Source organism: Peromyscus californicus, unplaced genomic scaffold (genome assembly GCF_007827085.1).
Source record: "Peromyscus californicus insignis strain IS unplaced genomic scaffold, ASM782708v3 Scaffold_10__1_contigs__length_136768540, whole genome shotgun sequence".
NCBI lineage: Eukaryota > Metazoa > Chordata > Mammalia > Rodentia > Cricetidae > Peromyscus > Peromyscus californicus.
The window spans coordinates 41,817,390-41,842,970 of NW_026294391.1; the positions used below are offsets into that span (position 1 = coordinate 41,817,390).

At 32.1% G+C, this 25,581-nt stretch overlaps 1 protein-coding gene across 10 annotated transcripts in view; it reads left to right on the plus strand.

The window, feature by feature from the left end:
* The window catches only part of Dmd (dystrophin), a 2,242,690-nt gene that overhangs the window by 1,011,978 nt on the left and 1,205,131 nt on the right, over window positions 1–25,581 (plus strand). For 9 of the 10 annotated variants that reach the window (XM_052732199.1, XM_052732319.1, XM_052732309.1 and 6 more), the window contains 4 exons: window positions 3,093–3,215; window positions 5,372–5,509; window positions 8,258–8,410; window positions 9,270–9,452. In XM_052732199.1, the coding sequence (XP_052588159.1) occupies window positions 3,093–3,215; window positions 5,372–5,509; window positions 8,258–8,410; window positions 9,270–9,452 (597 nt within the window). The remainder of the gene's footprint in view (window positions 1–3,092; window positions 3,216–5,371; window positions 5,510–8,257; window positions 8,411–9,269; window positions 9,453–25,581) is intronic. The other variant, XM_052732233.1, reaches the window with a different exon arrangement.

The following is a 25,581-nucleotide window of genomic DNA, read 5'->3' on the forward strand; positions in this document are numbered from 1 at the left end:
AGGAAACAAATCTATTTTAACAGATAGTGTATCTTGTCTCACTGATTCTGAAGTTATTTCTCCAAATAACTACTAATAAAAATATGCACGCCGTTAATCGCAGCACTCGGGAGGCAGAGGCAGGCAGATCTCTGTGAGTTCGACGCCAGCCTGGTCTACAAAGCAAGTTCTAGGAAAGGTGCAAAGCTACACAGAGAAACCCTGTCTCAGAGAAAAAAAAAAAAACTTCAGAGGACAAAACACAAACACATTATCATCTTCCTTCAGACTATTTTCTATAATACGATAGGCTGTTGCATCAGGTTTTCTTTCCAGTTTGATTCATTTTCCAACCTGGCACCTAAATTTCTCCATGATAACATTAGAATTAAATGATATTATTTTTCTATAATTACTTTGGAAAATAAAATCATAAAACCAAGAATTGTTTATTCTTTAGATACATTTCCAAAATAGTAACACCAGACAATGACTATGATACAGAGGTGAGCATTCGAGGCAAGATACATTGAGCATTAATTTGTATCACACAGCTGCATAGGACTTTGGGAAGCAATGATAAGAGATGTTCACTGAGTATTCATTATATATAAGGTAAACATTTAACACATTTGATCCTCATACCATTCACATGAAGTAGATGTGCTTTTTTTCCCCCAGTGTTACAAATAAAATATTCCATGCTCTAGAAAATATAAAAGCAAATGTTGGCTAAGATTCATCAGCTAGTGTGTAAAACCCAATTTCAATATATGAATTTAAATCAAAAACTTATTTTCTTTGCTAGATTAGAGGCATTATAAGAATCTTGAGAGACAATAACTCAGAGAGACCTAATGGCCGAAAAAACAATCCTATATCAGGAAGACATAAGTAAACCTAGAAAGATCCTCAAGAAAAGATTAAGAGATGACTATCGTTCTGGAGGCTATGCCTTGTTTGTTTTTAGTAGATGTGTAAGGATCCTGCGCAGTCAAAACACAATCGCAGCAGTGCTAAGTTGGGGGCCGTATTGACCTGATTGCTGTGCACTGGATGTAGCTGTTTGGTAAGGAAGGGAATTGGACACCTCTTTGGAGATCTTTGATATTACTGGGACTACGAAGAAAGTGGATCATAGGCAATTAATTTATATTTGATGTCTATTAGATCCAAGGACAGCCAAGGTCAGAGAATGTATCCATAAACAACATGATTTGTGTTTTGAGAATGGTTGGCTGAGAATCGAAATGTGGTCTTAACAAAATTAGGTAAAATGGGGTCAGATAGACCGTGAAGAAAAGATAATGAGTTCAGTTCCAGATATATTGAATTCAATAAATGGGTTAGCCATTGGGAAATTTAGACTGGAAATCAAGAGTAAGTTCACAGCTAAATGTACCAATGTGAAAGACACGGGGCTTCGAAAAACAATTAATTATGGAAAAAGGATTTGGACAGGGTCACAGGAACCACATACCGAGCCCTTGAAACTGTTCTATTGAGTATGTGAACAGATGATGAACTAGCGAAGAAGCAGGTGGAGCAAAACATGTAAATCTAACCACAGATAGACTTGTGTTATTTTGATATCAAGTTGGTGAAAAGGGTTACTTTAAGCATTTATTTCCTAGCCATAAATTCATGTTAAACAGTGAGTTGTTCTCACTGAGTATCAGCAAAGGTGAACAACAATTCCATAATTTAAAGTATCACGAATAGGTATTGTAAAGACATTTGGACACTATATGCATGTGAATTGTGGCAGTATGAACATAACTGAAAGATTGTAATCTCCTTTAAATTTGGGGTATTCCAGTTTCTACCCTTTCAAAACTTATGGTATTTCAAATGACAAAGCATCATTAAAATCTAAAGGAATACTACTATGATAGCAATTTTTAAAGGACCCTATACACCATTCACTGGACAGGGAGAAGAACATTGACGATGTGTCATTGTTCACATTTTATGTTATAGTTATTCTCTTATGAATAACAATAGTTTAGTCAATCTCCCACTACTAACAGATTACCTTTAAATATTCATTTTTTTTCTTTGAGGACTAATCCAAATTTTCTCTCAGAACCTTTCGTCTAAAAATGGTAGTAACAAGCTATAACTGGTAATACGGATAGGAAAGAATAGATGGGAAACAAACCTCATAAAATTAACCCAACCTTGGGCAAAAAAATGCATGGGCATTTTCTTATTTCCATAACATGAAATAGTGCTGGAAGAAATCCAGATTATATTTCTTCGCTATCTGTGGGTTTTTTAAATTGGTCAGGTGAAAAATAATTTCTAGTGTTATAATATTAACAGATTTAAATACAACATAATGCTCAAAAGAGTAAAAGTACAGTTTACTAACAGAAATTGAGTGATTACTTGTTCTTTTGCATATTTTATTTCCAATGTCTTTTCATGCATTTTCATATGTTTTGTATAGGAAATCAAAGGATTATTAAGAATGTTGAGACCATGATCAATCAATATCAGTTTCCGATTTAAATATGTTGTAAAGTATGTAAAATATGTGGGTTTCATTCATAAGAATTTATTTATGCCACCTAAGAAAACATTCCTGAAGCAAGCTAATAGTGTTGTCTTATGAGAGCATACCAGGAATTTATACCATCATAAAAATAACATTTGAAATATGTGAGCAGATTGCCACATTGTTTTTCTAAAAATAAGGTAAAATTTCCTAATTTTACCCAAGGTTACTGTTATTGATGAATGTGGCAATTTTGGACAGACACATTTACTTAAATTTTATACTATCAGAATGCCTAAAATATGATAAAAGTTAACCTTAGAATATTAGAAATTAACACAGACAAATATATGTAAATTGTCTCTTTTGATATTCTGGAATGATGAATCACATTTTCTTGCACGTATGTTCAGCTCTGATGACAAGTGTTTTTCCATATAAGCATTCTCGAGCACTTCCCAGTTGTATTTCAAAACCTTCATAAACTTTAATATGGAAACATAATGCATGTCATTATTTTAGCAACAGGGGGCTGAATAAATGTATTTCATTTGGTTTATGTTTCTAATAAAAAGTAATTTTGATTTAAATTAGCACTATCTTTTTTTTTTAGGCCTCCATTCCTTTGAAGGAATTGGAGCAGTTTAACTCAGATATACAAAAATTGCTTGAACCACTGGAGGCTGAAATTCAGCAGGGGGTGAATCTGAAAGAGGAAGACTTCAATAAAGATATGGTAAATTGGTTATGATGAAAGTGTGAATGAGCTGGGAATGAAAATGAGTAAATATTTGGAAAGAAATATTATCACTTATGTCTCCAACTGAATTCTCAGAATGCCAACATTCACATAGTGTTATTTTTAATGATTTTATTAAGTGGAAAGTATTCCTTTTGACATGTTATTATAACTGCCAAATTACCATCTTATGAACATATGGGAACACTCTCAACTTCTAAAAAATAGTTCAATTTTGTTTTGGCTTATTCTATTTTTAAATTCAGAAGGCAAAATGTAAAAGGAAATAGCCATTCAGGACATAAACTAAAATTTGACAGAAAATTATAATATATATATATATATATATATAGCTGATGCTTTTGATATTAGCAAAGACAATTGCATGAAATGTCTGCCAAAGTTTCTAACAAAGTGGTTTTACCAAAGATTTAAGAAAATACTGATTATATATATATATATATATATATATATATATATATATATATATATATATATATATATATATATATATCCATGTTGCTTATTCAATGGGAGTAAAGAGATACATTCATGTGGCCTGTACATAAACTCAGAGCATCTTCTTCCAATCCCTGTTAATTTCAAAATACCTCTTATATTTCTCTCTGGCTTGACTATTTCTCCATTGCATCACTATTCACTGAGTATGTTTATGCTACATTCACTTTACTTATTCGCATGTTCTTTCCCCCTCTTCCACTGCTGTTACCACTGTAGCATACTTAAGCTTTACATGTATCACACTAGAGATTTTCATATATATGTTAGAGACATCTTAACGCTTGAAAACAACACAACATTAGGAAGCAATATATAATTTTTACTTCCTAGATAATGTAAAGTTTTGGGAAAAGTCTTAGCCTCTACTCATATTACTTCTGTCTTCTTGGAGTTGTCTGAATCAGTACTCCTTACATAAGAAGTTTAGTGACCTTCACATCTCAGCTCATGGAAAGAAAGACAGGAAGAAACTTCCCGAAATTCTGAGATCCAGCTACCTCTACTTCATGTCAAAGAAGAAATTCCAGGGTGAAGAAGTCAAAAAGTGTTGCTACTTCTCTGTCTTCACTCACAGTCCTGCCATAGACTACTCACTTAGGGGAATAAATTAGTTTTATTAATGTTTTTTTTTTTCTCAGCCGTGGAAATTGCTTCACAGTCTCAAAAGGCATATTAAAATATTCTATTATAGATTATTTTTATAATCTATAATCTATATACTTATATACTATATACAAAATTACACTAGACTGTTAATAGACACCTGTAAAGAAAATCCCATTTCCTTTAAACACAATGTATTTTGGACTTTAAACATAGATTTTCATATATTACATTTACTACCATACATAATAATATAAATGTATATATAAATGTGTCATTTATCATTAGCGTACCATCGCATACTATGCTTTGTAGTAAATAGTTTTCGTATTTGGAGTTGAGTAACAAGAAACAAGGGATGCACAAATGTAAACGTGTAATAATATTTTATTTTTATATTCATTTTTTCAAATAATATATTTTAGTAAATAGAATTAATACATGGTTCTTAGAGAAAAAAACAAAATGAGAATTGAAAATTTTTGAAGTTATTTTAATACATACTCATAGCATTATTTTATTTGCTTAAACTTAGCATAATTATGTGTCATTTCAGAAATTGACTATTTTAAATATGTGACAAATTTCCCCATTATTTTCATTAATGCTCTGTATTCTAAATTTGAGCATTTAGGTTTAAATATAAAACATAGATTAGTATGTAAAATTTACCGTACAGATATAGATCAATTAACATTGGAAGTGAGAAGATTAATTTATTTCTCCATACATTTTTAATTTGTTTAACTGTAATCAAAATAAAATTCCAAACATTGTTTTTCCAGAAAATCATAACTTCTATGACTGAAAAAGCCTTACTCTCCAAAATCTGTCTTCAGAAGAGATACACAGGAACTATGTTTTCTATCTAATTGTAAAAGAAATATAAGCGTAATAGTTTATGCTAACATCCCCTAAAAATTTTAAATTGGATTTTGCGTGTATTTAAATATGTTGGATTATCTCTGTTAACCATGTACAGCTTTGTAAAAATCCAAATGAAGACTGTACTTGTTGTTTTTAATCAGAGTGAAGACAATGAGGGTACTGTAAATGAATTGTTGCAAAGAGGAGACAACTTACAACAAAGAATCACTGATGAGAGAAAGCGAGAGGAAATAAAGATAAAACAGCAGCTGTTACAGGAAAAACATAATGCTCTCAAGGTATTAGAGCTCAAATTATAATATGCTTTGTCTGGGGTTTTGTATATATAGGGTAAAATACCATGTACATAAATAAAATCTGCTTAAAAATTTTAGTTACCAGAAAATTACTGTTGCCCTTTGAATACGTGTGCTTTATTTATGATTTTTTTTTGCTACTAGTTTTGAGAGATATGTAACATAAACTTTGTTTTGTTCTTTTCTTAATAATATTGAAAGCTCTCTAAAAGTATCATTCACAGTGTTTATAAATTTATTTTCTAATACGCTTTATTTCTATAAGCTAGTTTTGTATTTGTCCTGCTTGCCAGAATAATCAATTGATATTCCCTCCACTGCTGTTGGTTCTTTACAATAGGTCAAGTATTTTGGTAAACTGTTTAATAGGGCCTAGAATTTCCTCATTTTAAAAAATAAACTTGACTGTGTTCATAACAGATACTTTGTAAAAGTAGGCATCTACAAGAGCCTAATTTCATTTATATAGGAACCCTCAAAATGTTCGTAATGCGCTTGAAAAAATAATATCTGCTGTAGTATATGTACTCAAGTATCCTTGTGACCCATCTGTATTGTGCAAGAAGAACAGAATGAACTGTTCAATTTTCTCTAATGCTGTCTAGGCAGTCCTTGAGATAGAACTAGATATACTAAACATTCTGTGAAACATTATTTTTGTATATGATTTACAAGATTCCCATTTTCCTTCATGGCTTATTTTCTAATACTGTTAATTGTAATGTTTTTCATTGTGAACCATTGCTTTAGACATATATGGCTATATAGTTAGATTCCTCTACGAGGTGGATGGAGTCTGCTTTCTATATGCAAATAAGTGGGTGAAATCTTTTCCCCTATTGTTAACCAAATAAACACTGCTGAGAATGTAATTACACAGTATTGTGCCTGCAAGGAATCAACAAGGAAAGTCTAATTGGCCAGCAGGTGTTCTAAAGGTAACTGCTGGTAAATATAGTAAATAGAAAAGCCCTCTTCCTTGAGGGGAATGCAAGAGCAAAACATAATGTGCCCAGAAAATCAGAAACCTGTGTAATTCACACTCTTCTGTGACAAAAGCTTTCAGAAGTTTGTATATTAGTCACACAAGGATATGTATGCTATTGGTCATCAGTATCTAGAAGCCATCTTCCATACATCTAACAAATACGTATTTTTTATAAATAACATTCTATATTGCACATTGCCTCTTTCTAAGGAAACCAAAGGACTACCAGATTTATAACCATCATTTCTTTATGCTCATATATACATTGTATCATGAAAAGTCACATTTCAATAAGTGCCAGGATTGGATCATGGTATATCTTTAGGGGGAGCAGAATTCCATCAGACTCTTTCAAGGCATTTATTACCTTTATATGGGGCTTAGAAATGACATACAAAGTACAAACTACAGTAAATTATAAATCTTCATGCCACAAGTAATTAACAAAAATCAACTTTGTTTGCCAAACCAACTTACAACAAATACAGTTATGTAGTTAACCTGCCAAGGTTAACTATTATTATAAAATATTTTAAAAAAGATTAGAAGTTTCCAAAGCAATGAAACTTTCAGTTCTTCGCTGGTATTTTTTAATTCATATTAACTTGGATATAAAACCCAATTGCTACCTCTTTGAAGAAATGAAATCTGTAGATAGAGCTGTTACATTTCTGTGGGGTACAAGCTGGAGTTTTACCTAATTCTATTGATTTCAGAAAATTTTGAGTACACTTCTATGAGCCAGACAATAATTACTTTTTCCTTTGATGATTTATTGAGTTTATTTGTTTTATATCACCAAGTTGATAAAAACTATTCACTCTTTTTGAAATAGCAATTATTTTTATACTTTGAATATGATCTAGTATAAAAAAATATTGGCTAAGCATGAATTTAAAGAAAAAGAAGTGTTTTCTGATATTAATTTCTCATTTTCATGTTTGATCATAGCTCTATAAAGAATAGTTATACTTCTACATGTATATAACATGGAACAACTTCAATACAATATCTAATTAAAAATTATTATCTTGATTTTTAAATTTATGTATATGGGTATTTTTTCCTGTATATTTTTCTGTGCACCATGTGCATTAAGTGCCTGCAGAGGCCAGAAGATGGTATCAGATGCCCAAGGGACTGGAGGTACAGATGGTTGTGAGCAGCCATATGGGTACTGGGAGTCAAACCTGAATCCTCCAATATTCTTAAATACTGAGCCATTTCTTCAGCTTCCAAAATAACTACATTTTTAAGCAACAATACTAATGGCCTAAGTACAAATACATTTCTAATACAATGAATGTATATAGTTTGTCTATATAGTGTTAATTTTTGTTAATTAACCTCAAACTGAACATACTCATTTTAGAATTTTAAGTATTTTAAAAGTGAAGTGCAAGTCAATGCTTTTGTGGCTAACCAGTTATGTTCATTGTATTCATATATGAAATTGTTTCAAATGTACTACGTAACCATTTCCTTAGATAATTAAGATTTGTAAGCAAGTTTGAATATTCAAAGAAAAAATTTATGTTATTCATGTTTCTTAGCTTCTGAACATAGATCTTAAGATATAAATACATAATTTAGTAATTTATATCTATACTTTGTATTTAAATGTGATTTTTACAAAACAATTAAAAAGATAAGGGACTCAATTTAGTATTCATAAATAACTGCAGCAAGGAGTATATTATGCACATATATTGATATTTTAATAATATCTGCATCATGAACAGGATTTGAGGTCACAAAGAAGAAAAAAGGCCCTAGAAATTTCTCACCAATGGTATCAGTACAAGAGGCAGGCTGATGACCTCCTGAAATGCTTGGATGACATTGAAAAAAAATTAGCCAGCCTACCTGAACCCAGAGATGAAAGGAAAATAAAGGTAAAGTTGTTTTAGAATGGCAATACTAGATTTTGCTGCTAGAAACTCACTACTTTAACGTAACCTACAATGATCATGTATAAAATGTGTTCTGGTATGCTCTATTAGCTTACTCTGTGCTTTGATGTATTTCTTTGTATTGTGTTTTGTTTCAGTAACTGTATTGTACTGAGTGTTATTGAATTGACGTACTGTTGAATGAATAAAATGTTTTACTTTTATACAATGTGAAATGAATTATTAACTGTCACGTGTTTTCTGGTAAAATTGTAATTGACTCTGTGTATCTTTGTTCCAGATGAACTAATGACTTATCGGTACATGGACGACTTCTTTCTCATGTTAGCACATTCATTTCATCAGAACATCTTTTCATATCACTGTCAAATTTCTATAGATTTATTTGCAAATTGTCCAAAGGTGTTTTCTTTCTGTTATTATTTTACACTTTTTATTTTGCTTCATTCTCTGTTGAGTTCCTAAAACCTTTAAAATAAAAAGTTGTAGTCACTTACCCTCTAAATTATATTCTATGTGGATTATCCCTAATAAATAAGTGAACAATCATTCCAATTTGGATCAATTCTCAAAGCACCAAAACAATTCAAAAGAAACAAAATGTTAATTAACATTTAATAATTTAATTAGAATATCATAAACTGAGCGTTCAAATGATACCTAAAATTATATTTGGCCTACTGGGTGAGGATGAGAGTGACACCTTCCATTATTTATAAACTATGGCAATTAAAAAAGGAACAACAGCCTATGAAATTTCTGAGAGAAGTATTTGCTGCTTGTAGGTCGGTTGCTGTGGTTAGCTAACTGCCCTGGGCCCTGTATTGATTTTGCTCAATAGGAAATTGATGGTGAATTGCAGAAGAAGAAAGAGGAGCTGAATGCAGTGCGCAGGCAAGCTGAGGCCTTGTCTGAGAATGGGGCCGCAATGGCAGTGGAGCCAACTCAAATCGAGCTCAGCAAGCGTTGGCGGGAAATTGAGAGCAATTTTGCTCAGTTTCGAAGACTCAACTTTGCACAAATTGTGAGTTGTTACTGGCAAACCCACGTATGTGTTTGCAACTAATACCCTATTAACAGAAGCCTACTAACACCACCAAAAATCTGGGCTTAATAAAAAACTTTTATGGTGCATTCTAAAAGTGAGGAGTTCCCCTCACTTTGGGCTTCTGTAATTCAAAAGCTTAATTTTCATGATTAAAGACAAAAGGACAAGTGATAGGAAAAGGCCCCTTATTCAAAATGAAAGAGAAAATATCTACATCTTAATTTCATTTGCTGCATCATTTTTCATAACATTGGCAATGTGAATTTGTCAATTTCTCATACATTTATTTACTTCACTGTCTAATTCAGAACTACGCATTGCTTTCCTGAGATCATCCCATGCTGATTTTACTTTCTTACTGTATACACGGTGAATAATAAATATTTTATGAAATATGTTATCTTGACCTACATAAGGTCCTCTCATTGACTTAAAGAATTTTACTATAGTCTACTCTTGGATTAGGCACTTAGTGGGTCACAGTGCTCCTTAGACGAACTGGATGGCTCATGATAAGTTGATATTTGATGGAAGATCAAATACAAATGTCATCACTAAAGTATTAGAAACCAAAAGGAAAGGAGAGTCCTTTGAAGCAACAGGATGGAATACGTTTCTGATACACTCTTTGAAAAGGCAATTCAGAATTGTATAATCATTCTTGATTGTTTGTAATAGGGTAGAAACAACAGAGACTTTTTGACAAATACACTTTTGTTCCTTACTCAAGTTCTTAGAAGGTAAAGAAGAATGACCATCATCTGCATTTCCAGAAAAGTATGCATCGCAGACCAAGAATATAAATGTCTGAGAAAAATGACCATTTTGCATTGTGTAACTAAAAACTGCATGGGATTCAATTAAGAAATAATATTTCTTCTGTGATATTATTAATTCCAATTATTACAGTGTATATGTAACATGCCTAAAATAATTAAAATAACTATTTTATGAGTGTGTGTGGAACAATACATGGCATATTATTGTGACTTATTTTTATATTTTTAAGAAAATTCATAAGTATACAGTTTTTATGAAATTCAATAATCTCAATTTTAATTGCAGCTAACTATTGTAAACAATTTGAAAAATAATGTCTTAAGAAATAATAGCCAGCCATGATGATGTATGCCTGTAATCATTGCAGTTATGAGGTCTAGGTAGCAGAACCAGGAAGTCAGCCAATCTGCTTCAAAAAATAAAAATTAAAAACAAAAAGTGGAAATACTGGAACTATTTTATCTTAAGTTTAGCTGACTGAACTTTGAAATCTTTGAGCTTTCATATTCAATATTATAAGCATGATATTGCATAAATCACTAAAACTTAAAATAGCAGGCAACATATAAATTATGGTAGGATAATTTCTGTGTATGTGGAAGTGTGAATGTTCATGTGCATGTGGGTGTAAATGCAGGTGTGGTTAAACGTATATGTGTGGGGGTGCAGGTGGAATTCAAAGTAAGAAGACAGTTTCAGGTGTTGATTTTTAGGTTCCAGCAAGCTGTTCTTCAAATTCCCATTATTGGTAGGAGGAGACTGGTCTTCTAATTGGCCTGGAATTCAACAAGTTGAATAGGCTTATTGGTCTACCAGGCGACCCAAGACTCCATCTGCTTGTCTTCTCATAATTAATAATTTTTAATAATAATAATATACAATAATATATAATATAGTATGTATGGTCCTGGTGCTTGAACTCAAATCCCAGTCATCATCCTTGCAAAGCAAGTATTTTTTCCCTTTGGAAATACCTCCGTATGTCCTAGTAGAATAATTTTGCTTTTATTTAATTGAACATTTATAAAACAATTCTTATCTTATGGAATTAGCTTATGTAATCCATTTTCTCTTTACTTCTGTTTATAAGTTGTAAATGGTACATATATCATTACACACACACACACACACACACACACACACACGCACACACACGCGCACACACACACACACACACACACACATTTTGGAACAGTGCCTTTTGAGCCATTTAAGATGGTTAAGCTAATTGTGGGTTATTTTTTTTAAGATGAGAACAATAACCTTATCTAATCTATTGTGATCAATACACATTGCAAGTTAAATAAAATCTACAGACAAGTAATTTTCTATGGTGTCAAACAGTATTAGTAGAAATTTCAGACTAATCCTTTGACACAATCAATGAAGGGTATGAGTCTACACAAATTTTCTGATAAAGTTTTTATTGAATTTTCGTCACCTTCATGAAGATAAAGAGTAACGTAAAAAATTTAAAGGCTTTAAAAGCTCCATAGCAGAAAACTATGGAAACTAGAATAAAAAGTATTCTGTGGTATGCATCGGAAGGGTTCCAGAGTGTAAAATTGGAGAATATGAGGAAAACACAATATTTTATATAATTAAGTGGCATTTTATACTTTTGAGTTGATTTCAGTTTACAGGACTTTTCACATTGAATAAAATTTTTGCTGAAAATTCTAGAAGACATGGAAACTAGAATAAAAAGTATTCTGTGGTATGCATCGGAAGAATTCCAGAGTGTAAAATTGGAGAATATGAGGAAAACACAATATTTTATATAATTAAGTGGCATTTTATACTTTTGAGTTGATTTCAGTTTACAGGACTTTTCACATTGAATAAAATTCTACTACTGCAGAAAAATAACAGTGAGTCCATACCTATCTAGTCTTGAATAAAACTATAATATTAAATGACCAAGAACGTACCACAGTAGAAAGACTAACAATACCCACAGAAGACTTTTCATCAACAATAGATATTGACTACAATAGACATTAGATGACCTTCAAAATGCTAGAGGCAAGACATTCAGAGGTGCAACTAGTGTGATATATAGAAAAAATATTTATGTATTAACTTTTGAATAAAAGAATTAGAAACACAATTCTTTTGTGAATAAGAAAATGAACCCAAAGTAGAATAAGATATTCAATGTTGTTAATTTATCTTCCCTATTAAAATAAGAACAGCAAAATATTTTTGATACTAAAATTCTGATAAATGCTGGAAAGAAAGAGTATTGTGTGAATGTAGAAGCTATTTTAATAAATCCTACACGAAATAATAAAAATATGAGACATTTATATTGTGTCATATATGTTGTATCCATGTGCTCTTATGAATTATTACCATTCATGTTTTAGATAAAAAAGTGTAGTGCACCTTTAGAATAAATATTCAAGTAGAATGCATTGCATGGCCTGTCCAATAAAAGAAACATACAAACAGCTATTTAGTTGAAGAAGAATAATTTAAAAAGGTAAATTCTCTTTTCCCAAACAACTCTAGTTTCCATGGAATCTTAATATCAAATTTCAGGTATATGATACCATTATTAAAATATTTAAATCCCCAAACACCAAATTTAGTTTCTTATCTTTCATGCCTTAAAGGTATCTCAAACACAGTATAGCACCATGTAGAATAATTGTCTCCCAGATTACCATTTACATTAACTGGTGCCCACCAAACTCACCAGATGTTAGGAGATCACACCATCCTTCATTTAAGTCTAAAACGTAGACACCATGATTCCATGATTCTTTTTTTAATATCATTATATAATGTTAATTTTAAATCCATTTTAATTTGACTGTTACCTTTCCTCAGATCATTCATTGCTATCTGCATTACAGAAATTCTAATTTAAAACTCATCATCTCTCACCTGGTTTATTTCAACAACCTCCAATCCCTGCTTTCAGTGTCTTCCCAAGAGCACTATATTCTTTGTTGTAAGGCTAATGTATTCCTTATAAGATAACATTGATGCTAAGCCCCTAGTATCTATTACACTTTCAGCAAAATCCTATGAACTCTACTGTTTATCACCAGTTATGGAAGCTTTATCTCCATTTCTGCTACTGTGCTGCTATACTCACTTAAATGACTCTCTCTTCTATATTGAAGTACAGTGATTTCATTTCATTTCCATTCCAGATCTAAGAAGTTTCACTTTTTGGTGAACTCTATTAAATCTATAAATGTGCATACATGCCTACTTATTTAGTTACCTTTTCATTTAGAAACAATGAATACTAAGACTTTGACATATAATCTGCACCTTTTCTGTTAATAGTTTTGGCTTTAAAAATACTTTATAAATCCAAAATGGGATATGGAGACTGCTGATCAAAGAACACTTTTATGACCAGTGCTCTGGAAGTGGGGATACTATTGAAACTGGAATCTACCACTATGATTGTAAAGAGTGAATATGAACCCGGTTACAAAAATATATCATGCAGGAAAGCTTTATTATATAAGAGTATTCAGAAGACATTTTTACAAGATTGACAGTATGTATTTCCAAAACATATGTTCCTAAAAAGATGGTGGAAATTAATGTTATACATTATTCACTTTAAATGCCAGAGAAAACATAATGTGACATTATTCCTTAAGTAACATTGAAAAATGAAATACATTTATACTGTGGACATTTTTCTACTAACCTATGAATTAAATTTTTTTGAACAGTATTTTCTATTTTTTTCAAGCACCTAGTTTGGTTATTTTGACATCCTCAATATTGTTTCAATTGCTACTGAAATTATCCAAAATCATAAAAGACAGAAGACATCAAATGAATCAATGCTTTCTAAATGTGGAAGGATTAAAGATATATATTCAAATATTTGGAGGAAATACAGAATTAAGCAAAGTGTCCTTATTTTATAATGTCTCAGAATATCTAACATTCGAGTGCCGTAACTTTTATTAGAGGGATAGATTCAATAGGCCGTCACATTTGATCAGGTGCAGCAGAAAGTGAAAATGCCATTTGAGATTGCTGGTAGGATTCATGTTTGATGGCAACAACTATTGTTCCTTAAAAAAATGTTGTGGGGAAAGCATCAAGTTACCTTTATGCATCTGTTGGTTGTGATGTTCTTAAAGTTAAACAGAAATATATAAGAAAATAAGTTACAGAGTCCTTTTCAAATACCTTTTGTAAAATGATGGCTGACCCTAGATTTCATATTTATTCACAAAGCACAATTTTTATATTCTGTCTTCTACTACATAGTGAAAAGAAGTTACTACTGAGAATAAAAAGGGGAAACATTTTCTTTGCATAATTATCACATATATTTTTGTATTCACATTGAAGTAAAAACAAAGGCTATCAGCTGCCAATGCAACATCCTTGGAAAATAAAGTGTTCTTACTTAGACACAGAATTGTCTTCAGTAAATGAAGTTGTGAATATAAAAGACTAATAATAGTTGCCAAGGAATTTATTGACCCAGGAGTTAGTTGTTTATAGAATTTTCATCCTCTCAGCTTAAATACCGTAATTAACATATCACAAAGGTTAAGAGAGAAATTACATATGTTAAAATTGTATAAGTCTACTTTTACTAGATTTTGATGATGGTAATGGTTGTGGCATTTTCTATAATACTTTTTGATTTTGCCTCTATTTATGTAGCTTGATACTTCAGTGGATGTTAAGGAAAGAGATATATGTGAAGCTAGAATACATTTCTAAGAGCACAGTATAATGACTGATTTTCTCACCCCTCATTTTGCAAAGCATGGGAATTCTGGATAAATATGAGCTCAGATGAAACCCATTTTCCCAAAGAGAAGCATAAATAAATAATCAATCATCTGTGATACTGAACCTAATGGCTATGAAAACATTTTGGGACAGTTAAAGACAAGAATCATACATGGCTTTATACAAGATACATTGTAGAGATGGAAATAAAACCTAAGTTTATGCCTAAGTTTACCATCTTAGGAACTGCCTTCATAATAAAAAGGAGAATAGAGAAATACTACTCACATAGGAAGAAAAGCAATATCTGAGATGGCAATTGTTTAGAATTTCCTAAAATCATTAAGAGTTCTAGTACTCCAACTGAGAAACTGAGCAAACCTAAAGCATGTAAAATAATAAATATACTTGTAAGTCCATTATGGTCAAATTAATCAATTCTAAAACATATACATGTTTTAGGTGGTTTTGAAAAGACATACAGATTTAGGAATTAATAAAAAGAAAAATCCCAGCCGATTTAGAGCTTTGGTATAAACCAGAAATTGGTGAAATAGTAACATACAAATAAAATACTTATGAACATTAAATTTAACGTTTAAGGAAACTCTTTGAAGTAAAACTGTGAAGGGTGGATATATAGCTCAGTATAAGGTGTTTGTTGCACAAGCATGAGGAACTGAGGTTGATCCTCAGAACCAAGAGAAAAATCCAGATGTTGTGACATGAATTTATGATCCTACAAAAGGCAACTGGATCTCTCAGGCTCCATGACCAGCCTGAATATCCTAGTTAGTAAAAGACAATTTTAAAAAACTAGTATCATGCCATTTGAGGAAGAACATCAGTGGTTAGCCTCTTGCATCTACAAGAACATGCGTGCACACACCTGCATGCATATATGTGCCTGCAAAAAAATACTCATATAAAAACACACAAAGGACTAATACTGAAATAAACTTCTTTTCAATGAGAAGTGAATTAACTATCATAAGAATCTCATTGAATAGACATGGAAGTTTTGTTTTAAACAGCAAAGTAACCAGAGGTGAAACGTTTAGGTAGCAGAGAAAAATAACATTTTACATACAATTAACTCATTTATAAATACATCAAACATAAGGAAATTAACATTCTGGGTACTGGTGCCATATGACTTGCCTGAAAAGGTTATTGATGGAGTTGACTTAGTCTATTGCCCGTCTGTTTCTTTTTAATCACTATTGATCATAGATACCTCCCTTTCTCCTTTAAGGGTGAAATACTTCTGTGATCAGTCCTTGGATATTTTCTGCTTTTTATCTTTATTATATATGTCTTGATGTTTTCATGATTTTATAACTAGCTATAAGCCAGAATCACTCCATTTTAAAAATCAAGACCGTTATTCTTCCACGAGCTGCCTTATCAACTCAATTGAATTTTCAAGTAAAAATCTTCACCTACTTTTCTTTACCTGTTATCAATATAAACAGGGTCATCATTTGAAAATATATGTCATATATGTCAAATCAAAACCTTTCAATAGGTTCTCACTTATTTTAAAGTGAAATTCGAAGCGCTTCCATAAATTACAAAGGCTAATAACACCTGGTTAGGTCACTGCTTAACTCTCTAACATTATCATTTTATTGCTTTATTCTTCTCTGGCTAAATAACTTCAATGTATCTGACATTACATGTTCTCTGTGCCTAAAGCACTTCCCCCATTTATTTGTGTGGTTGCTTCCATTTCTCTCTTATTCAGAAATGTTCTCAATCTCTCTGTCTCCCTTTCTCTCCTGCTCCTCCATCACCACCACACTATACAGCTCTTACCTCCATATTCATACTTCACAAATGTTTTCACTATTTATTTTTTCTACAATGTGAACTAACAATTTATAGCCTTTTTGATAATTGTCTCTCTACAAATGAAGATAGATCCAATAATACAGAATTGTTCTGCAGTTCTATGTTCTAGAAAAAAATGATGAATAGATACACAATACACATATATATAATACATGAGCTTATTAATAAAATCCCATAATAATATTTTGTAGGGATCAAAATGTTATAGATTCACAGTATATGTTAATAATTTTGCAAGGTGATATGACATATGTAGTGTATAAAATCTGTGAATAATATATATATACAAACTTTGTAGATAAAATGGTTAATTCAAGCAATTAACTGAATCATGAGAATATTAACTGAATTAACTAGGAGTTCTAAGTAGTTATATTAGCATAGGGCTTTTGGCTTTCTGACTCTCTCTAGCCCAAATATGTTACTATGTATGAACTTGGATGTAATTATAATCAAATAATCTTGCAAGTTAAAAGAAACTTGTTATTTTATACACATAAGCTTTATAAATGGCTGGCTCTCAATAACACAATAAACACATTATTATAATAAATGTGTCAAACTATACAAAGTTATTTTGTAGTAGACTATGGCTAAGATAGGTTTATAATTTTATATATGCTAATGCCATGAATAAATGTTTTGTCAGTAAACTGCAGTCATACTATTTTGTGAAACATATATAAACATTAGTAAAAATATTGTTACCTTTCTTATAATAATAGATTGTCAGTTTGTGTCATCAAGTAAAAATGAATATATTGTGATGAAATAATGATTAAAAGTGTGAAACATACATTTTCCTAGAACTATTACATGTCAATAAAAATTAAGTATGATACAATTATATATTTATAATTTTAGTATATTTTTTGGAAAAGAGAAAATACAATTCACCTTGATATCATCACATTCTGATTATCACTGAAATTAGAATACTATAAGCCACAATATTTATTTCATGTCATAGACCTAAATGGAAGCTAATTTTTTACAAATAAGATTATTAAGTAAATTGTTGTTTCTTTAGTAAAATAGAAATGATTGTAATTATCTGTTATCTTATTGCCTAAAATGTCAGTCATTAGGTAGTATGAGGCCTATTGATATATCTTTCTAATACTTATCTACAACAACTGCATTCTAAAAATGACTATAAGTTTCAGTAATTTACCTGAGTTCCAAGAAATTTAAGAGCAAGGATTCCAACTTGAAGAAGACACAGTTTTAATTACAAATTATCAAATGATTTTTCTTGCTTTACGTATTAGTGGTAACTTTATCTTTTATGTTTCAATTTTATGCTATGTTTTAAAGAGACACTTTCAAAAAAGTTGAAGATGCTCTGATATTGGAATTGCATACACTTATTAGATGGCTACAAATAATCCCAAACTTTATTTTGAATACACTGGTTTGGTATTTCTTTTCATTAGCAAACATTTGTCCAGTGTCTGTTATATGCTAGACAACACAAAACATAAAATAGCACTGGCCCATCCACAGCAATCATACAAAAGACGTGATATTTGATAAATCTAATTCACACAATGAAGATGGAAAAAAGAACAAGAATTTATGCTCAGCAATTTGACCTCCATTTGCAAAACAACAATAAAAAGTGTAATTTTCTCCAATCTAAATTTCCTTTGTAAATATGGAACAGCAGCTGGGAGGGTGCTCAAATGGCTTTTGTAACAGGGTTGGAAATATTCTTCTTAGCATGCCTGAAACAAATGGTTAAATATAATTAAATTGCTCATACCATCTGGGAGTCATTCTGATTCTTCAATGATTACTTAAGATTTTCATTGTATGCAATTTATTCTGAGAAGAGATGAGTAAAATGTATCCAAGTATATACATAACATTTCCTACTTTCACTTTTACTATCAAAACAGGATTATAATACTTTCAAGTTTGCTAAATTATCTCAAAATTCTTCTGCTCCTATATGAGCCAATGACTCTTAACATAAAATGGTGATAAGATTTTGTTAGTAGTAATCCAAATGCACTTGTTCATAGACCATTATATCACGATTTTGTAGAAAATACTGTTTTATTTTTTTGATCTTTTGTGATGAGGACCATATCCATTCAGTAACAGACAGATATTTAAAAGACTATTAAATGATAATCTAAGCTGACTGAATTCTTAAATGTAATGTCATGTGCAAAAATCATAAATAACTTTTAAAATTCTTAGAATAAAAACAATCATAAAACATGGTAACTATAACAATGCAGGTAATTTTTAATACAAGAGCATGAATTATATGAAAACCCAATGTTTATATCTTTATAAGTATAATTTATTCAAATAAATTGAAAATGCAATGCCATTATTAAATGTTATATAGTAATACATCAATACTTAATGCTAGAATAAAATTTAAGATAAGCTGCCAAGATAGTCATGACAATAAGTTTTCATAATACTCTTTTTTAACTAATAGACTGTTTCCATTGTAAAGCCTCAATTACTCACCAATGTTTAGAATTTTTTTCTGCATCATAGATCATTCAAAATAACTAGATCATTAAATAACTAGAATCTAAACAATCATACACATACATGAAATGTGGGGATTATCAGCTAAACTGTTAGTCTTTCCCATTCTTTAAAATGGGAAATTAGTTTTGTTAAATAAGGCACAGACAAATGGGTTGCATTATTTTTTTCTACGTATTTATTTGTCATTTTGATATTCCTCACTCCCCTCAGTAGGTGCCGTTTTCATGTTGCTGTTCTTCCCCACTCTGCAGTAGCTACTAAATGCTTCATGGTACTTTTATTCCATTGTCCTTTTTCTTCTGCATAAGATCTGTTTTTACCACCATGATACTTTTTCTAATTTCATCTCTCCTCTCTGTCTCTGTCTCTCTCTCTGTCTCTCTCTGTCTCTCTGTCTCTCTCTCTCTCTGTCTCTCTCTGTCTTTCTCACACACACACACATACACACACACACACACACACACGAGAGAGAGAGAGACAGACAGAGACAGAGACAGAGACAGAGATAGAGACAGAGAGGAGAGAGAGAGAGGGATATGCTTAACATGATGATTTCCCATTTATCACTTACATCATTTTCTACAGATTTTATGTTTTTATATTTGTATGACAGAATAACATCATTACATATATAGACCATATTTTTTATTCATCTTTTGTGGGCACATAGCATATATTACTTCTTTGCCATTGTCTAGTGCCACAACAAACAAAGTTGTGCAAGTGTCTTTGTGAGAGAAGTCAAACTCCATTGAGTATATTTCCAGGAGTGGTATAGATAGGTCATATTCCAATTTTAGTTGGCAGATTTTCTCTCATTCTTTCATTTGTTTTTCCATTCATTTATTATTTCTCTTGCTGCCCAGAGGACTTTTAATTTCATATAGCCGAGTTGTCAATTCTTGGGATTACTCCTGTGCAATTAGAGTTCTTTTTATTCCAACACTCTCTGGGTTTTGCTTGTTCCTTTGTATGAGACAGGGTCTTGCTGTGTAAGTCTAGATGGCTAGAAACATGCTGTATAGACCAGGGTATCCTTAAACTGTAAGCAATCCTTTTGCTGCTGCCTCTGGAATGCTGGGGTTGTAGGTGCATGGTACCACACCAAATTCCACCCTCTTTTCTTTTGTTAATGTATTTTGATTGATTCGTTAAGAATTTGTGCATGTTTTAATCACAGTCATACTCCTTTCCTCAACTCTTCCTCAGTCAACTCTTATTTCCACCAAACTTTGTTTTGGTAAACAATTTTTCCGGGTTTTTTTTTTTTTTGTATTATTTTGCTCAGTTTTTGCTTGTGTGTTTGTTTTGTTTTAAATCATGGCCAATTTGTGCTGTCCAAGTATTCATGTATATGCAGCCTTCGCCTAGAGTATGGTTGACTTACATAAGAGCTATGCTATTAGAGAAAACTGATCCTTCTTCTTCCAGAAGCTAAGAACTGCCAGTAGCTCTTCAGCTAATGATGGCATTTTGTGTCCAACAGCTGTATGCTGGGACCACTGTGGATTCATATGTGTAGCTGCCCTGCTATGTCCAGAAAACACTGATTCTTTGTGGTTACCCACCATCTGGTATTCTTACACATTTTATGTCCATCTTCCACAATAATTACTGGAACTGGGGAAGAAGAGCATATAGTACATATGTTCTCTTTAGTACTGAGTATTCTGTAGTCTCTTATTTTCTGCATGTCACCAGTTGTTTTTCTCTGTGCTGATCATTAGTGACTGCAAACAGAACCTTTCTGATGATGATTGAGAGATAACTTATTGGTACAATGATAACTTATTTTTTACTTTTCTTTTTTAATAAATATTTTTATTTTATAATTAATTTAATTTTGCGTATCAGCCACAGATTCCCCTGTCCTCCCTCCTCCCACCCCCCAGACTTCTCCCCCAATCCAAACCCCATTCCCACCTCCTCCAAGGCAAAGTCTCGCCTGGGGATTCAGCTCAGCCTGGTAGATTAGGTTGAGGCAGGTCCATTCCCCTCCTCCCTTCACCAAGGCTGAGCAAAGTGTCTCAGCATAGGCCCTAGGTTCCAAAAAGCCAGGTCATGTACTAAGGACATGTTCCGGTCCCACTGCCTGGGGGCCTCATAATCAGTTCAGGCTCATCAAATGTTTCACTAATCCAGAGGGCCTGGTCCAGTTCCATGGGGGCTCCTCAGCTATTGGTTCACAGTTCATGTTTCCATTCGTTTGGCTATTTGTCCCTATGCTTTTTCCAATCATGGTCTCAATATCTCTTGCTTGTATAATCCTTCCTCTCTCTCTCTCACCGATTGGACTCCTGGAGATCCATCTGAGGTTTGGTTGTGGATCTCTGCATCTGCTTCCATCAGTCACTGGATGACAGTTCTATCATGACAGTTAGGGTTCGGCCATCCAATCACCAGAGTAGGTCAGTTCGGGCTTTCTCTTGACCATTGCCAGCAGTCTATAGTGGAGGTATCTTTGTGGATTCCTGGGGACCTCTCTAGCAGCACTCTGCTTCTTCCTATTCCCATGGGGTCTTCATTTATCATGGTGTCTCTTTCCTTTTTCTCCCACTCTAGGTTGGTTTAATTCAACATCCATTTTCAGAATAAAAGTAGTATGTTCTCCCTAGGAACAAAGGCCTTGTTTCTCTTCTTAACTACTGTCTGCTCAATATTCAGTCGCACCCATAGCAAGTTTGATGTAAAATAAATGAATGAATGGCATCATTCTGTCATCTGTCAAATTCCTTATAATTTTAAGTTACTTATTCTATCTTCTTTTGTCAGTGATGCCCAAGTGCTATTGTACCATGATTGGAAGATTTCAGTAGTCAATAAAGAATACAGACACACAACATTGGAGCTGTTCACAGAAGTACATTAGTATGAAATGTGTTTATGTGGACTTAAGGCTTCCTACAGTTTTAGAGATGTTAAAGTTAATCATATAGAGATGTTTTCTTTCATTTCATCACTATTGTTTTTATAGTGCTATTTTCTATAACAAGTAAAGGATGGAAACATTGTATAGCTCTCTGAATTTTTGTAAGGTTTTTATTGGCCCATAGCATACTATGATAGCACATGGTCAATATGGAGAAACGAATTCAGATGAAAGTGAACTATTCCAACAAGGTTTTATGCTACAAATTGAATGAGGAAGGGAAAGCACAAACCCAATATTACATATCGTTTTTATGAAAATTTGGGCAATACTCATCACACAAGAGTAATTCACCATAATGAAATTGGAATTTTTCTTTATCTCATATAAAGAACAGATACAAGACAAACAATAAGCAAAGAGAGTATAATTAGAGTATCACAACATATTCATAACATATTTTCAAAATAACTACAAAGAATCAATGTAGCAACACAGTAATTTCTTATTTATAAATTCCATTCTTTGGATATAAATGAAGTTGTTTTTTTCAATGATATAGTGAACTCGCAATAGCATTACATGCAAGAAAACACAAAAACTAAGTTAATTTAACTCCAGACAAGTGTGATTTATTTTTCTATGCTTTATCCAAATTGAAAAAATATGAGTTTAAAAACTGGGCAAATATTATGCCTTTATGTTAATATTCATAAATTCCTTTGCAAATAGACATAATGACAAATACTTAACATAGCTCTTTTGTAAAGTACAAAAAGTCAAAACATTCATCATTTTACTCAGTGTTCTTTCAAAAAAGTTATTTGTGCAGATACAAAATGTAAGCACAGTAAATCAGTATTCTGGGAACCTTTGAGGAGTAAAAATAACTTGGTTTATGGATAAACAATATATTGCACTGAATTTTCAAATAGAATTTGGAAGCAAAGTATATACCTAATACCTCAATTAATTACTGTTTTAATATATGTAATCCAAAGTGGATCATATAAATAAGATTTCTTAGAATTAAATCTTGTAAATTCTCTTGCAAATCAGTAGATACTTACATTGTAATCCTCGTTTACATTTTTATATTATAAAACTGCAGTGATAATTCTTTCCTGGAACACTGACAGAACAAGATAACTCAAGAGAAACACATAAAAAACTCAGGTTTTTAATGTGGAGTACATTAAGCCCAAGACGTCATTAAGCACCAAAAACTCTAAGAAAGAATTGAGTATAATTTTTGTAAGCGAAAAAATGTTTTCTTCAACAACTTTAAAGATATTTCATGACCTGATACACTGATCAAGTATATTTGTGGGAAAATATTATCAAATAAGATAGGTTCACTATGCACAGCAGCATTTCTCTTTTGAAAAAATAACAAGTCCATGCTTATGACTTACCTTATTTTGAGAGAATTTCTGACAACAGTCCCAAATCCAAAAATGCAAAGGACACCTCTGGACTCCCTAAACTGTGTCTGGGAACTTGTTCCGTTTCTTGTTATAGGACATTGCAAGTTTTTAAATATGCCTTTTTTTTTGCTCTGAATATAGAGACAGTTATAATAAATTTAATAATCACATTTTTTTCTAGCCCCAGTAGAGTAAGTAGTGAAAGAGAATTAGTAAGTGGCCAAAACAGAAAATAATAGAAAGTGAGAGGAAAAAAGAGTGAGGCAGATCACATGGTCATTAGGAATTCTTTGGCATGGGACAATACAAAGAGAGGAAGAAAGGACAGGAAAGAGTAGAATAAGTTAATATGAAAGAGAATGTCTTGCTGGGCGGTGGTGGCACACGCCTTTAATCCCAGCACTCGGGAGGCAGAGGCAGGCAGATCTCTGAGAGTTCGAGACCAACCTGGGCTACCAAGTGAGTTCCAGGAAAGGCACAAAGCTACACAGAGAAACTCTGTCTTGAAAAACCGAAAAAAAAAAAAAAAAAAAAGAAGAAAGGGAATGTCTTATGATCATTTGATTGATCTATATTTCTGGACAATTCATTTTCTTTTTTGTAGTTTTTTTTTGCAAATAATTTCATACTCATAAATTACCAGCATGAGGCACAAACTACTGCCACTCACTTACTTAAGTTTCTCTGTAGCAGGAATCTTAAAGATTCTTTATTAATAAAACAAACATGGAGCCAAGTAATAGGGTGACACTGGAAGATCAGAGAGACAGAACAAGCCTCATCTAACCTCAACTGGCCAACTTCTCAGCTGATCTTGTTTCCTCAGACTGGAAGCCTCTGTGTCCTCATATCCGAATGGCTCTCAGCTGAACTGTGCTGCTAGAAGCCTGAAAGTTTAACGAGCCAAATACTTCTAGTTTCTGGTCCTCACCCCTTATATACCTTTCTGCCTTCTACCACCACTCCCTGGGATTAAAGGCTCGCTTTCTGGGATTAAAGGCATGAGTCACCATGTTTGGCTGTATCCTTGATGGATTTCTGCCTCTGGAATGCTAGGATTAAAGGCATGTGCTACCACTGCCTATCCTAAGTATCTAGTGGCTTTTCTGTTCTCTGACCCCAGATAAGTTTATTAGGGTACACAATATTTTAGAGAACACAATACCACCACATTTCCTCTCTTTTTGTCTAAAATTAAAAAAAAGCTTATAACTAATACAAGAAAAACTATCTAATAAGTATATACAATATATATAGTCAAAAATTATATTAACAATGTCTAATCCATTAACATTTGACAGATTCAGTCAAAAAACTCCATTATATATATTAACAATGTCCAGTCCAATAACATTTGATAAACTCAGACAAAAATTTCATTACTTATCCTATTTGAAACAAGTTGTTCCTTTTTTAAAGTATTTTTTTTCTTTTCATAATAGATTCAGTAATCTACCTTTTGTTATTTTTATATCTTCCCCTTTTTTTTTAGTGTAGGTTCAGTGATCTACCCATTTATCCTATTATTTCTTTTTCTTTTTTCTCAGAATAGACTCAATGATCTATCTCATATCTATATTCTCTTTTTCCTTTTTTTTTAAACAAAGCCTCTGAATCTAATGTTAAAATGGTTAACAGACAAGCCTGTATGGGTTCAGCAATGGCCTTTAACAACAGAGAAACTCCAGGCTTTAGAAGAGCTGGTAGAAGAACAGTTAAATGCTCAGCATATTGAAGAATCAACCAGCCCTTGGAATTCTCCTGTATTTGTTATTAAGAAGAAATCTGGTAAATGGAGAATGGTAACAGACCTTAGAGCAATTAACAAAGTAATTCAGCCAATGGGCTCTCTACAATCTGGAATTCCTTTGCCTACTCTGTTACCAAAAGGATGGCCTCTCATAGTTATTGATTTAAAAGACTGTTT